The sequence below is a fragment of the Haliotis rufescens genome, unplaced genomic scaffold (assembly GCF_023055435.1).
Source record: "Haliotis rufescens isolate VD_foot unplaced genomic scaffold, xgHalRufe1.0.p SCAF_7, whole genome shotgun sequence".
NCBI lineage: Eukaryota > Metazoa > Mollusca > Gastropoda > Lepetellida > Haliotidae > Haliotis > Haliotis rufescens.
In genome coordinates, this window is record NW_025964361.1 from 38,827,997 (window position 1) to 38,843,784 (window position 15,788).

Below are 15,788 nucleotides of genomic sequence, written 5' to 3' on the forward strand. Positions count from 1 at the left end.
AACCTAACGTCACTTCCGTAATACAGCCTCGGTTTGATTCTGCGGCAGCATGGCGTCGGAAGATGGGAATCCCCGAGTTTTCTTTGACATTGCGGTCGACGGCGATTCCAGTGAGTCGCGTTGTCACGTGATGCTTCTGGTGTATTTTTGCTGTATGAATAGGGTGCATTGTGCGATGAAGCTTTCAATCAAAATTTGTAAATTATCGTATTAACATGGATATAACACCACAGTACATGGTTGACGGGTCTTCATAGTCTAAAAATAGCTCTGTGGAACTTGCTAGAGGAATCTAGCCTGCATGACGAGCACCCAGTCACCTGTAACAGTTGGCTATGCATGACTATGACAATTTTGTAAATGTTTCTAAGTTGTTTATAGCCTATTTTACATTTTGGTACAATTAAAAGGTCTAGAACATTTTGTACACTTTCACTTTCTTACAACATGTACACTAGAAATAGGGAAATGTAGATGCTACATCAATCGATCAACATTTGTTTATCTATTGAATTAATTGTGATAATCAAAGTTATAATATTAATCAAGACAAGTTTATTGGAAAAAATAAAAATATATGCTATTAACATGATTAAGTAGTACCGAACAGGAATGGAAATTGAATGAATATGTCTCCAACAAGTAGCTGCTCCATTATTAACACTGATTAGGTCGTTGAAGGCACAGGTATACTCGGACCCCGTGGTACCGCGACATTCATGGTATCGCGGCATTTGTGATAACTGGTAGTTTACGCAGGACACACCTCTTAGCGGCTGTCTTTTAATGCAAATCAGTAACCAGGAAGTGCTTCGTAAACAATTTCAATTTCCTCGGAATGTTCCGTCTGCTGTAAGTAGGGAGTTATTAACACGTTGATTCTTACTACTGGCGGGCGGTCGGGTAGCCTAGTGGTTAAAGCGTTCGCTCGTCATGCCGAAGACCCGGGTTCGATTCCCGACATGGGTACAATGTGTGAAGCTCATTTCTGGTGTCCCCCGCCGTGATATTGCTGGAATATTGCTAAAAGCGGTGTTACTACTGGCATCTTTTTAATATTGCCTTACCGCTATCTGTCAATGGACAACGATATAACCCGCAGTTTCCCAAGTAAACTTTCTCCATCGACCTGAACTAGATCATCTGCATATTCATGGTAACGGAAGTTACGTCGTCAGCACATTTTTTCCTGCCTTGTGGCCAGAATCTATTAGGAGATCATAAGGGCCATAATGCCATACTTAGAAATACGTTCTTCACTTGTAGCCAAATGATAAATAGTATTAAATACATACTATTGGCATACTAGGAGTGCTTTTTATATATTTATTGTTAACTTTTAACATATTTCCATTTTTTTGACAAATTATTGTCATCCAATTTTTTAAACAAAAATCTTAAAATATCATTTCTGATATTTTGTTGTTGATTTTTTTAAATATTCTGGTCTTACTTAAATATGCATTGAATACCTATTACTGATAACACATTCAGAATTTTACTTGTGCTGTCTTTGCACTTGTGTGAACAAATCAGTGAAGTCTGGCATCATCATACTTAGTGGTTGGTGGAATTATGTCCTGTTTCTGTCCAATTCGGACCTCCATACACAACTTTTCCATGTACCACTACATGATGGAGTTGTCTCCCTTGTCAAACAGCGCAAGGCCCAGCTTTTACTCAACACTACTAATGTAAATAATGAACTTTTATCAGTAAAATATTCATACTGAGATAAAATAAATGACATCAGATATAGAGAACATGAATAATCATAAATGTTTGTGAGTGCATTTTGTTCCGTTTAGCGTACATTACAAGTACTGCGATACCCCGAGGTTGAAGGCTTCTACTGATATGTATACCAGGTACATTTCTGTATACAGATTGTGCCCTAGCCAAAATCAGAATACAGAAAGGTACTCTAAGAGAAGTCCATTCCGCCGCATGCCATATTGAGCAATGAACGTAACCGTTTCCTTCGTACGCTTACGTAAACGACACATCCTGGATGCCAAACCGTGGTAAAATTCAACATGGCAGTATGTGTATATTTTTCTCTCTGTATTTCCTTTCCATAAATGGATCGGTACTGTCATATTGTGTGCCATAGAAAAAAACAAGCAAATACAGTTACGTACATACATAACTAAAAAAAGATCCACGATTCACTGCATTATCCGGCATGTACCGATGGGGTACATATCTGTAGTACCTGTGCTGACAATGAACTTCTCAACTCCAATAGCTTGTCCATAGTCAAAGTTTATTTGTCCAGAATAGTCCTGGTAATCTGTTTTAGCCATAGTACCAAGAAGCCTGACCAATCACAATAAAAATAGCTGAGTTTTTAAGGTTTGTGCAAAGATAGCATTAAATCCTGTAAAATCATTACCATCATTAGCCTAGTGTTGGAGGGATCCATAGCTATATATCAGGGCTGGGACGGGCAACTCGGGTACTCGGGTCGGGTTGGTACTGAATAAGACCCAGGTACCCACATGACTACCCGGACCCGTAGTTAATCATGTGATATATCATTTAATGAGAAAAATTCACTTCTACAACTTCAAGTCGCTAATGTTCGTATATCTTTCTGACTATACGCGCATTCCTTCGATCTGACATTTATATGTTTTGAGTAAAGATACAGCTTCAGTCAACTTCAGTGTATGCATGACCAGATTGTTTTACAGATGTACCTAAATACTTTTTGCCAGGGGTCCGGTATAACAATTCCTATTTGGACATTTTGTACCCAACTCTTGACGCTACGGTGGGTGTCCGGGTAGGGTCGGGTATAGGTGGTCGGATACCCAGGTAGTAAATTTGGACTCGTCCCAGTCCTACTACATGTATTAGTGATAGATGTTGGATGATAACAGTGGATCATTCCTTAGCTATGATTTTGCAGCAAGGTAAATACATGCAATGATTGGATAATAATCCAGAAATTGGTTAACTTTCCTGGTAAATTCACGAAAAGGGTATGTCAATCTTCTTTTTCAGTTGGCAAGGTGGTGTTTGAACTATTCAAGGACAAATTACCAAAAACAGCTGAGAACTTCCGAGCCTTATGTACAGGTGAAAAAGGAGTAGGAGAAACCACGGGAAAGCCTCTACACTTTAAAGGATGTCCATTTCACAGAAGTAGGTCCTGCTTGATACTGGTACCGACTTTAACAATGTTTAAAATTAGATATTTCACTCTGGTACTATACCTCTTTTTATCTGATTTGATCATAATAAAGTTAATGAGACTGGTGTCTTTCATGTCAAATTAATTTGCAAAGATATAATTATAATGATTATGGCTGTCAGTGATAATTGAAATGACATTACAATGTGTCATGTATCATTATACCCCTGTTTAGAAAAACAGGGATATATATATATTATAACTGTCAGCATGTCCGTCCATCTCTCCGTCCATCTGTCTGTCCTGCATCTGGTTTCCATATCCGTAGCAGTGTTCCTAAACACTGCTAAACTGTTGAATATTTCTTAGTGAAACATGCTATGCAGATCAGTGTAACGGTGAACTGGGGCTTTTGATTATCTGGGATTTTTTTAAATTTTTTTTTTATTTTTATTTTTTTCAAGACGACATGTTGGACTTTACTAAAATGAGAGTAGTGCTCATTTCTGGAATAGAACTCCAAAACTGTTGAATATTTCTGGATGAAACCATACAGATCAGTATTGTGGTGAACTAGTGCCATTTGGTGATTTGGGTTTGACAAATACTGAACAGTATTATTTATTTTATTTGCTAAACTAAAGGTATCCAATGGCAATGAACTAAAAGCAGGGGATAAGAAGCCAAACTACATTTCTGAACTGCACCAGATCGGGGGGATACCGTATTTCCTCTATTAGACGCTGTGCCTCTAATAGAAGCCGGGTCAGTTGTTCAGTGCAAACATTTGTATTAGTATTAGTTATGTATTGTATGTACTGTCTCTGGGAACATAAATCAGTGTATCCACATTGATCGTGTTGATTGGTATAACATGATATATTTCACAATGGATATGTATGATACTCTCCATTGTCATTCTTCGAACCAATGACAGCCCTACACATTCTAGGTATTATGAAACTTTACCTTACATGCTTAAGTTTATGAATAATATTTGGAATTGAGGCATCCTTCTTGGCATCAGGTATATTCTGTGTTACCATGATTACATTGTCAAGGACCCATAAAGTTCTGAGGTAGAATAGGTCTTCAGCAACCCATGCTTGCCATAAAAGGCGACTATGCTTGTCGTAAGAGACGACTTACGCGATTGGGTGGTCAGGTTAGCTGACTTGATTCATGCATGTCATCGTATACCAATTGCGTTGACCAATGCTCATGATGTCAATCACTGGATTGTCTGGCCCAGACTCGATTATTTACAGACTGTCATATAGCATATTGCTGGGTGCGGCGTTAAACAACAAGCAAACATTGTCAAGCTTTTGGAGGACAAATTATATAATTTTATTATCTTGATCATGTTGATTATAAGATGATTTCCAAAAGCTTTTTAACAGTAATAGTTTTATTTATGTTTTTGTTTTGCTAGTATACATGGTCATGGTAATATAAGAAGTAAGTTATCTCAAATAGCAAAACAAACGTAAACTATGTAAGTGCAAAATAAATTTTATTTGTATTTAACACAGTACTCATCAATATTCTCGCTATATGGCGGCAGCCTGTAACTAATCAAGTCATTCGTGATTGATTTTATGATGCTCTACACCTTCAAGGCACCCTGACACACAATCAACCAAATCACTTGGCAGCCACATCCATTAAGTCCAGGCTGCCATCATCATGATCATACAGCAGCAATATCATCACAATATGGCTGAAATATTAATGATGTGACGTAAAGCATAAACTCACTCATTACACCAGCAATATTGCTCAGTGCAGCATTAATTAACAAAGAAAGAAAGTTGTATCATACAAAAAGTGTCATTTAGTTTTAACAATCATACTAACATGAAATATGTGTCCTGGAGGCTTTTCTAAGATTTCATGCTGTTTTCAGTAATCAAGGATTTCATGATCCAAGGGGGGGATTTCTCCAACCAAAATGGCACCGGAGGAGAAAGCATCTATGGAGCTAAGTTTGATGATGAGGGATTTCCCTATAAGGTATTAATTGAGCATATTGCTAGAATTTTCCAATTTTGTCTTGAACAAATCGTTTCATATTTTTTTTTAAAATATATCAACCCTTTAACAGAATTTCAAATGGTTAGCTCCTTACCCATTTGTTAATCAGGTTTTTTTTACATAAACATGATAAAAGGAATAGTGTTTATATCAAGGTATGTAAATCATGTGAACAGTTCCGAGGCTGTTCGGAACATATTGGTGAGGTCATTGATATGCTTTTACCATGTTCACAGTTAAACGTCCCGTGAAGATTCCGGGTTAGAAAAGGTCTTCAGCAAACCATGATTGTCTCAAGAGGCAACGAACGTGATCGGGTGGTCAGGCTCGTCGCCGACTTAGTTAATGCATGTCATTGTATCACAATTGTGTAGATCGATGCACATGATGTCAATCACTGGATTATCTGGTCCAGACTCTATTATTTCTATATAGCTGGAATATTGCTGAGTGCGTCGTTAAACAACAAACAAACACAGTTTAAACTTGTTCAGTAATATGGCAGTTAAATTATTGTGTAAAATATTATTTATAATTTACCTATGTAACAATTGTTTCTGCAGCATGATATCCCAGGTTTACTTAGCATGGCAAACAGCGGCCCCAACACCAATGGGTCTCAGTTCTTCATCACGACAGTGCCCACACCACACCTTGACGATAAGCATGTCGCGTTTGGTAAAGTCATCAGTGGGATGGGTATCGTCAGTGAGCTGGAGAATGTGGAGAAAGATGGGGAGAGACCTATACAGGTGGGTTGATAATGATGATGATGATGAGGAGGAGGAGGAGGAGAAATTTGTGTCATATCGATTCAAATTGTCACTAGCCTGCTTTGTTTGTGACTTGTATGTTATGATTTTTATGAATACAGTTGTTGATGAATACCTTAGTTACACATAGGCGGTGGGGTAGCCTAGTGGTTAAAGTGTTTGCTAGTCACGCCAAAGACCCACGTTTGAATTCTCAAATGGATACAATTCGTGTGGGGGGCACGGGTGGCCCAGTTGTCTCAGGCGCCTCATTTCGCTCTGCAGAGTTGCGTCCCTTGGGCACGCCAGAAACCAATGATTGCTGGTTCGAATCCCAGTTCGCCCTGATTATGTTTCTAGGTTTTGTCAGCACCATACCCGTGCTCGTGGGTTTCACCCAAGTGGTAAACGTCTGAGACCTGCATCACTTCTGGCTTTCCTCCCACCTTAAGCTGACACACCGTAATATATCTGGAATACTACTAAAAGCGGTGTTAAACCCAACTCACTCACTCACTCACTCACTCACTCACTCACTCACTCACTCACTCACTCACTCACTCACTCACTCACTCACTCACTCACTCACTCACTCTAATCCTGGGTATGAATGTCATAAATGTCACAATATGGCTGACATACTGTAAATCTTGAATTTAACGCGAGAGTGAATTATATGCAAAACATGAGTGGTCTTTGCTTGCATTAACTAAACTTCGCATTTATCACTCTCACTCACTCACTCACTCACTCACTCACTCACTCACTCACTCACTCACTCACTCACTCACTCACTCACTCACTCACTCACTCAAAACGACATAAAACCAAATACTTAATTACACACAGACAACATGGGCAGTGTCTCAACACAAGTCACTGATTACAACCAAGACTTGTAATGAGTACCAAGTAGTGGAGCATAGTCCCCTTTTGCATGTTAAAAAGTACAGAAAAAAGTCAAGTTTTTGGGGATGTCACATGTTATCACAGGGAATTATCTGAACCTGCTCTGAGGCCAATATTTGACACCAAATCTGCAGCAAATGTCCATAAAAATTCCCAAATTTTGATAAGATTTTCCAATTCCCGATAATATATACATGATATACTGGTATGAATAATAACTATGGCTTTGTGGAGGTAACTTGTATTCATTCCACTGCTAACAGGACCAATAAAGTTGAGTAGGTAATAATGCTTAGTTTAATCTAATTGCATTGAATGCAATCTCAAAGTACAATGTTACAATGCCTTTGAAGTTAAGTAAGTGAGTGAGTATGGTTTTACGCCGCTTTTAGCAACATTCCAGCAATATCACGGCGGGGAACACCAGAAATGGACTTCACACATTTTACCCATGTCGAGAATCGAACCTGGGTCTTTGGCGTAAAGAGTGAACGCTTTAACCACTAGGCTACCCGACCAACCCTTGAAGTTAAGAATAGAATAACATTCCAGGCGGCGATTAGTTTAGAATAAGCTGTATCACTATTCAGGTTAGAGATTACGTTGCATGCCTGTGTGTGAGCTTGTCATGCCTATATAGCAGATGTCTTGTCTTGTCTTATCATGGTGTCAATCACTGGATTTTCTGGTCCAGGCACAATTATTTACTGACCGTTTTTATATGATGGAATATTACTGAGAGTGGCGTTAAACAGCGTTAAATATGAACTGTTTTGTTAAAAATGAGTTTTTCAACGAAGTAGCTAAAACGTTTTATTTATCGATCATCTGTTAATTCTGAATACCCCTGATTTCAGGAATGCGTAATCTCCGACTGCGGGGAGCTTCAACCAGGGGAGGACTTCGAGAAAGCCAAAGACGATGGAACAGGGGACACATATGCTGACTTCCCCATAGATGCTGGCCTGGACTTCTCATTGGTAGGAGAAACAGGCATTGCTAAGAGTTGCTGCATAGAGAGTACTTGAACATTAGTAGCTTTTATTTGTCAATAAGCAATCTTTTTTTAAATAGGACTTGTGCACGCCAGAAACCTACAAGTATGGTTTTATATCCCGGTTCCAATTATGTTTCTAGGTTTGTCAGCAGCATGCCTGTGCTTGAATGTGGTAATTTTTATGGCTATGTTGTGATGCTGAAATTGTTTTTTTAATGTTACAGAAAGACAACAAGGAGAAAATCATAGTTATTGCTCTTGATATCAAGAAGATTGGAAACACATTGTTTAAGGAACAAAAATTTTCCAAGGCCAAGAGGAAGTACAGGAAAGCTTTAAGGTGAGGAGCAGGTTATCAGAAGTGCAGTATTACTTAAAATTCTCTCAATCGAGGATTCCTCGTTAGACTATGCTTAGACACATCTGAAACAGATTGTGTGATCACAATGGCTGACAAGTACATACAGGACATGGATGGGTGATCACGACTGACCGATTTGGTTTCTTCTAATCCTAGGGGGGCGGTGGGGTAGCCTAGTGGTTAAAGCGTTCGTTCGTCGTGCTGAAGACCCAGGTTCGATTCCCCACATGGGCACAATGTGTGAAGCCCATTTCTGGTGTCCCCCGTCGTGATATTGCTGGAATATTGCTAAAAGCGGCATAAAACCATACGCACTCATTCATTCTAATCCTGGGTAGGGACAGGGGTGGCCAAGTCGTCTAAGGCACAGCGATTCGCTGTGCAGAGTTGCATCCCTTGGGCACACCAGGTTCTTGAATCCCGGTTGCCCCGATTATGTTTCTAGGTTTGTCAGCACCATACCCGTGCTTGTGGGTTTCACCGAAGTGGTAAATGTCTGAGACCTGCATCACTTCGGGCTTTCCTCCCACATTAAGCTGACACGCCGTGATATAACTGGAATACTGTTAAAAGCGGCGTTAAATCTATGTATCAATCACTGGACTGTAGTATGGTCTCAATTACTTAAAGACCGCCGTCATATGCATATAGCTGTAATATTGCCATGTGTGGAGTTATACAGCAAACAAACATTACATAACTCTCTCTCTCTCTCTCTCTCTCTCTCTCTCTCACACCCTCACACCTCTTCTCACCTCTTCTCACCTCACCTCACCTCACCCTACCTCACCTCACCTCACCTGGTATCTTTATTGAATGGAATGCTGCTCACACAATCAACAATCAAGTAGTGGTTTCTGTTGAAAATATTTGATTACAGACATGCATGATACATCCTTTCTAGCCTTGAAGTCAGGTTTGTGGACAAAAGTCGAGCTGTTCCCCAAACATTGTCTTGATACAGTTGCCTAGACACCTCTTGAACCCAGGTATCATTGTTTCTAAGTCCAGTCCCTATTTTGCCGTTGAAGGTATCTACACACGATGAGTAATCAGATGTCGCTACCTGACCAAGAAGAAGAAGACATTGGTCGCACACATATTCTACCATTTTTTCTTAATCTGTAAGTAACTCAACAACAACTGTAAGTGCATTGTGTATGTTGTGACAGTCAGAAGTTGTTTCTATTTTCTTTAGTCAGAAGTTAAACATGTTTGGTCTCTGATGATAACAGACCTTTTGGTTAGAGTCGTATATATAAAACATTGCTACATTCGGAGGGTAAAGATTGTATGTGCTAACCATGGTGTTAGACTTCTATGATTGTGTTTATTCTAATTCGTTTATCCATTCAGTACATGTTCAGTCACTCGTTGAGTTTACATGCAGTCTCACAGTTAGAAGATTTACTTCTGGATTGACAAGACATGAAACATTGCCCTAGATTTTGCATCCATCACTCTAATAGCGTTATATGTGTATAGTAATGCAATCAAATGTATTATACAGGCATACAATCATTTTTGTGTTAATAAAATTAATTTCCCCTTTGTCTTTGTTTTCAGAGCAGCATGTAATTTGAAATTAAGTGAATATGAAGAGGCATTTGAAAATTGTCACGAAGTAAGTTCTTAAATTATCATGAATATTTCATGTCATTTGCTATTAATGATAATAAATAAATAATATATGAGACATTTTTGTAATGCTCCATCCAGACTAGTGCTCAAAAGTGATCTTGCTCATAGGCTGTCAGAAACGAGGAGTTTTGAGCTGTGATCTGAAAGTGTTCAGTTTTTCAATGTTCCTCATCTCATATGGAGAGTTCCTCAGAAAGGGTCTGACTTTCTGAAATGCTCTGTCACCGTAGGTCTTGGTTGGAACATATCTCAGTATCATATGTATAATACATGTTTATCTTGTTTTATCCATTAGAATTAAGTAAATAGGATTCTGAATGATACCTTCATAAAATGTGAGACAAAAAATGAAACTAAAAGTTTGTATTCTAAAGAATAGTACAGGTTGCCTGCATGGTCAGTTGTTAAAATCCTTGTTGGTTTTAGGAAATTTCAAATTATTGACATGAACATTAAATGTTTTCTTGTAAAGAGTTGTTTCTTTAACTTCATCCCTATTTTGTTTCTATTGTGTTCAGGTATTGGAGAAAGAACCTACAAATGCTAAAGCTTTATTCAGAAGAGCTCAGGCCCAAAATGCACTTAAGAACTGGGATGATGCTATAGTGAGTACATATGGAAGAAGGTAGTGTTGTCTAATGTTGTCACAGGGCAGGATGACACAGCATCCAATGTGTGTCAATGGCAATAAGATCCGTGGGGTTACCGGGTGAGACGTTCAGTCCCCTGCATCCCATGCTTGTTGTAAGACAAAATGGTGCGGATGATCAGGCTTGGGGATTTGATTGATGCGTGTCATTGTACCCCATCAGAAATTGCCACTAATTCTTTAGCTCTTGCCAAACTGCCCAATAGTTAGGTATCATAAGGACTAGTGGAAATTTACATTTTTTTAGGGTTTTACTATGTGTTGTCATTATAAGGACTAGTGGACAAAAAATATTAGTTTCTAGCGCTGCTGGATTGTCTGGTGCAGAATTGATTATTTACAGGTCACCGTCGTATAACTGGAATACTGCTTAATGCAGCGTTTAACAATAAGCAATTTTACTGACATCACTGATTGTTCACGTAGATTATTTTACATCACTGATGTAAAATAATCTACGTGAACAGTTAGGGGCCACTTGGCATTGTTATTTTTTAACTCTGGTGTTCATATTGATTTGATTAGAAAACATCTCACTACAAAAATGGGCAAAATAGTGACATTCTTTTTTGCTATCAGTTGTGGATTTTCAGAGAATTTATTGTAGAAATTGTATGATTTTTCATTCCTACTTTGGTACAGATAATCATAATTAGTAATCTTAAATGATCTCGATTCACTCATTCTTATTGTGCTTAGTGTCCTAGAAATATGGACAGCTTGTTTCATCATTTAGTTGTGTGGTATTTTTTCAAAGATCTGCTGCTTGCTAATTTTTATTGTCAGTTAAAAATAACTATCCACCTGACTGTATGCTTGTGTTTCAGATCGACCTTGAAGCAGCCTTGAAATCTCAACCTGAAGATAAAGGTCAGCATACAATCAAATAATCATTGATAATAACTGCATGATTTATGAATTTGGAGGATAGAATTTCAGCCTTGCCATATGCAAATTACAAACATATTTACTTTTTGGAATTACTCAAGGCTTGAAAAAGAAAAACCTTGTTTATCTTTTTATAAATTTTTAATTTTTTTTTTTTTGAAATATCTTCCTAAAATGATAAAAATGTGACTGAATGATAATGATCATATATTAATTCAGGCTTGTGTGAAGCATCATGAAATGGACACTGAATTGTTTGTTTACTGTGTTATTCTGATGTTCATTAGGCATAATGAGAGAACTTCAGAAGACACGAAAGATGAAAGAGGATTACAAGAACCAACAAAGGAAAGCATATTCCAAGATGTTTGCTTCCTGAAGTCCATGACACCAATACAATACAATATTCATTAATGGCCTCAGCTCAGTATTTGAAGTCGGCATCAGTACACGTTTGTTTGAAATGGATGTTTACTATATTAAAGCAACAGTCATATAAACAGTTGCCCTACAAACATCATCACAATCTGCCAGTTTTGATGGAGAAACTATATGTTAACAACAGTTGTCATTCAAACAGTATATGTACCATCTTCACTTGGATGGGCATCCAAGGTTGGATAGACAAAGATTACTCGGTACCAGTATGAAACTGATATACCAAGACCCTGGTGTTTTCAGATGTGACATATCATCTATGAAACGCATTGTGTGTAGACTTCATGATTAAATTGAAAATAGAATTACTTTTCCAAGTTTGTGTTAATTGCTAATGTTTTCTTTTAAATCAACCAAGAGTCCTTCTGTTTCAAAATCTAATGCAAATATTTAGGTTGTGCATTGTATCTCTCAGGGATTCTGGGTTAGAAAGCCATCTTCTCGAGGCAAGGGAGATAACTGTCCATAAAAGTCAAGTTTCCACTCTTGCTGATCTAGGCTTGAATTATGGAGTTATATTTTCCCTGGACTAGCATGTGTACCTCCCAACTCGGCGTCAACAGATATTTTCCACATCTTTTTCCAAATGTTTATTTGATGTACTTTGGGAAGTAAGATCCGTTTTATCACAATATAGATTTTGATTTTCCATCAGACAGCGGTAAAACTAACATTTTTAGTCCACTAGTCCTTATAATGATGACAAAGAGGAAAACCCTTTAAAAATGGCAAATTTCTACTAGTCCTTATGATACCTTAACTGTTAGGCAGTTTTGCAAGGACTACAGGACTAATACCAATTTCTTACGCTGTATCAGATCGTCTTGACTTGGCACTGCCATTTTGTTTAAAGCAAATGCAAGTAATATGAGAGGTGGAATCTGATTGGTCAATAGGACGGACTTAGAAGGGACATAACTTGTAATAGCAAATGGTGGCACAAGATCCAGCCTAGTTCAGCAAGGGTGGAAACTGGACTTTTACTGTCAGTTTACTCCCTTCTCAGGAATATGGGTTTGAGTAGGTTCCTAGCCACCTGTGCTGGTGGACTAACCGAATCCGGTTGTCTGATTCCATGACTATGTTGATAAGTGTGTCATTATTCCTGGTGACATGGATAGTTGTTCATAATATCATTAGTTTTGTCTAGACTTTATTATCAACATGCAGACGCCCTATAGTTGGTGCAGTGTTAAACAACAAAAACCCAAAGCAAACGTATATACATGTTATATCTCTATGTTGATATTTGGGGTGCCCTAGCTTCAGTTTGGGTACCTGTTAAACAATTTGTACTCATCCCAGCCCTAGTCACTTTGTAAGGTGATAAGATACATATCACATGGGTTTAAAGTTCACAATACATTCACAGAGCTCAATACTTGTGATACTGTGGAGATCTATTTCATTGTCAAAATTTAAGATTTGTCTTATATGGAAGTATTGGTTTGGATCAAGATGGCCATAATAAGTGAGCAAAATGGCAAAATATGTATAAAACATGTTTACTTAACCAAAGAATGAAATATATGATGTCAGTTATGCCATATCTTAGCCTCTAAAACAAATTTGTACCAGTGGCCAATTTGTAGCAGAGTTGCATCCCTTATTGGTGCCAGAATCCGATACTTGTGTGTTTCAAATACCAGACTTGTGCTTCCGATGATTATTTGTCAGCAGGCGGTGGGGAAGCCTAGATGTAAAAGCGTTCACTTGTCACACCCAAGACCTTGGTTTGATTTCCAACATGGGTACAATGTGTGCAGCCCATTTCTGGTGTCGCCTGCCCAGACATTGGTTTTATGCTGATTTTATATATATTTCAACATTCTCACTCACTCACTCACTGGTTTGTGGGCACACCAACCATGCTTTGGGGTTTCACCAAGTGCTAGAACCTACTGCCTTCCCCTGACATTCAGCTGACACTCTCTGATGTAACTGAAATAGGTTCAAAGCAGCCTTTAACTCATCACAGGTAAGCCAAGGTTGGAGATTGTGGTTTGTGGTGACACATAAGTGATGTGTGATCCAACTGCTACAAGTGAAGCTGATGGACAACTTTGTCAATTAATGTAACATCATTGAGTTACTGTGATCATATTTTTCCCATGAGTGGTATCCAAAATGTGTCATGTCCTATGATTATTAACGCACAAAAGGAATGCTTTCATTGGCGTCATTTCAAAAATATGTTTCCTTCAGCCCATATAACCTTTCAGGTGCCACAAGTGAGGCATACTCGTTCTGTACTAGCTGAATAATTGGCGCTGGTTCAACAGAGTGGCGCTCACACATACACATTCGTGGCCTCTCGTGCCACTCCGGACAAGCCGGTTACGGAAAGGGGCGAGCGGGTCGAATGAGACTTCTGAAAATTTTAATAACCAATGTAGTATCAAAATATCAAGAATATAATGTGATTGTTTGTTGTCAATGTCTTTTAACGCCTATCTTAATTACGTCTGTAAAACAGATAAATGTTCATTGTTGTCAATGAAGATTGTATTGTATCATACTACGGAAAGGCAATTTTATTTGTATTTTTTGGATCACGGTGTTTTTTCTCCCAATGTCAGATGTCGGAGGAAGGAGTTTAATATAGAAAATGACAGCCTCAACCTTGGTACTTTTTTTAAGTTTGTAACTCTATGTGAAATATCGGATTTTCTCGGAGTTCATTTCGGCAAAGTCCGTGCATGAAACACAAGGCCATAACTCCACATATCTTATGGCCATACTCGGCTACCACGGATCGAATTGGTGCATTTAAGACGAATGTCTAATATTGCCATCGTATAAGGGACCATTTTTCTTAAGATAATCGGTAATCAATTTGACAAAAATATGGCATGCATATCCGTGACCGTGATCCAATAAATAAATAAATAAATAATGGCCAAAGCACAAGCCATAATATGTTTTCTTACTGCTGAATTTAATTCCTGTTCCTTAATAAAGTCTGCTTCATGGTTCACCGTGCCTTGCATTGTATGTGTTGCTTTGGGTGATATGCCCATTGGTGAGGAAAGATGCGTGTGTTTGTTGTTTAACGCCTCACTCTGAAGTAGCCCAGCTATATGACGGAGGTCTGTAAATAATTATGTCTGGACCAGACGATCTAGTGATTGACATGTCCATCGATCTACAAAATTGGGACACGATGACATGAATCAACCAAGTCAGGGAGCATGACCACCCGATCCAGTTAGTGGCCACTTACGACAAACTTAAGTTGCTGAACGTCAATTCTAAGCCAGATCTTCACGGGATGGAGACAAACATGGGTTGCTGATGACCAATTCTCGTCCAGATCTTTACGGGGAAGAGACAAACATTGGTTGCTGGAGACCAATTCTTACCCAGATCTTCACGGGAGAGACAAACATGGGTTGCTGAAGGCCAATCCTTACCCGGATCTTCACGGAGGTAGACTAGCATGGGCTGCTGATGACCAATTCTAACCCGGATCTTCACGGGGTCAGAACCTCTAGACTGGGGTTGATTATATATTAATGTACTGTCAAACAATTACATGTGCAAGCAGTACATGATCACAGTTATCTCTCACAGTTCAACTGTAGTTCGATACTGACTACAGGAAGCCAACTACTGATAGGTGCAACTATTTGACAAAGCGTCGTATAATTTGAGTAAAAGCTGGTGGCAATTTGACATCTTGCGTAATTTGCCGATATGATACTCGGTATAGATGCTGTATTTTGCCGTAAGTGCTGAATAAATTACACCTCACAGTCAGGCCCTTAATGTTAACATGCTGTTATCTGTATGCTTAAAAGAGGCAGTGGGTAGACTGACGCTTAGTCTCTGAAAATATATATATTTGATAGAAAAAAACAACTTCATTTAAATTTATAAGACGTCCCAGTGAGATGGGAGAGCAGAACCTGTGGAAAACATCAATCTCATTAAAATCAGATCTTAGTTCTCGCTAGCGCCATATTTGTTTAGCGGTC

At 38.5% G+C, this 15,788-nt stretch overlaps 1 protein-coding gene across 1 annotated transcript; it reads left to right on the plus strand.

Moving 5' to 3' along the window:
* The first annotated feature begins 25 nt into the window (after positions 1 to 25).
* LOC124144174 (peptidyl-prolyl cis-trans isomerase D-like) lies at positions 26 to 14,788 on the plus strand. The gene is made up of 11 exons (XM_046513447.2): positions 26 to 110; positions 3,010 to 3,150; positions 5,049 to 5,155; positions 5,740 to 5,928; positions 7,695 to 7,817; positions 8,059 to 8,174; positions 9,227 to 9,319; positions 9,762 to 9,819; positions 10,355 to 10,441; positions 11,313 to 11,355; positions 11,661 to 14,788. Exons 1-11 carry the CDS (start codon positions 50 to 52, stop codon positions 11,750 to 11,752), a joined length of 1,110 nt encoding a protein of 369 aa, XP_046369403.1. The 5' UTR covers positions 26 to 49; the 3' UTR covers positions 11,753 to 14,788.
* Positions 14,789 to 15,788: the final 1,000 nt, after the last annotated feature.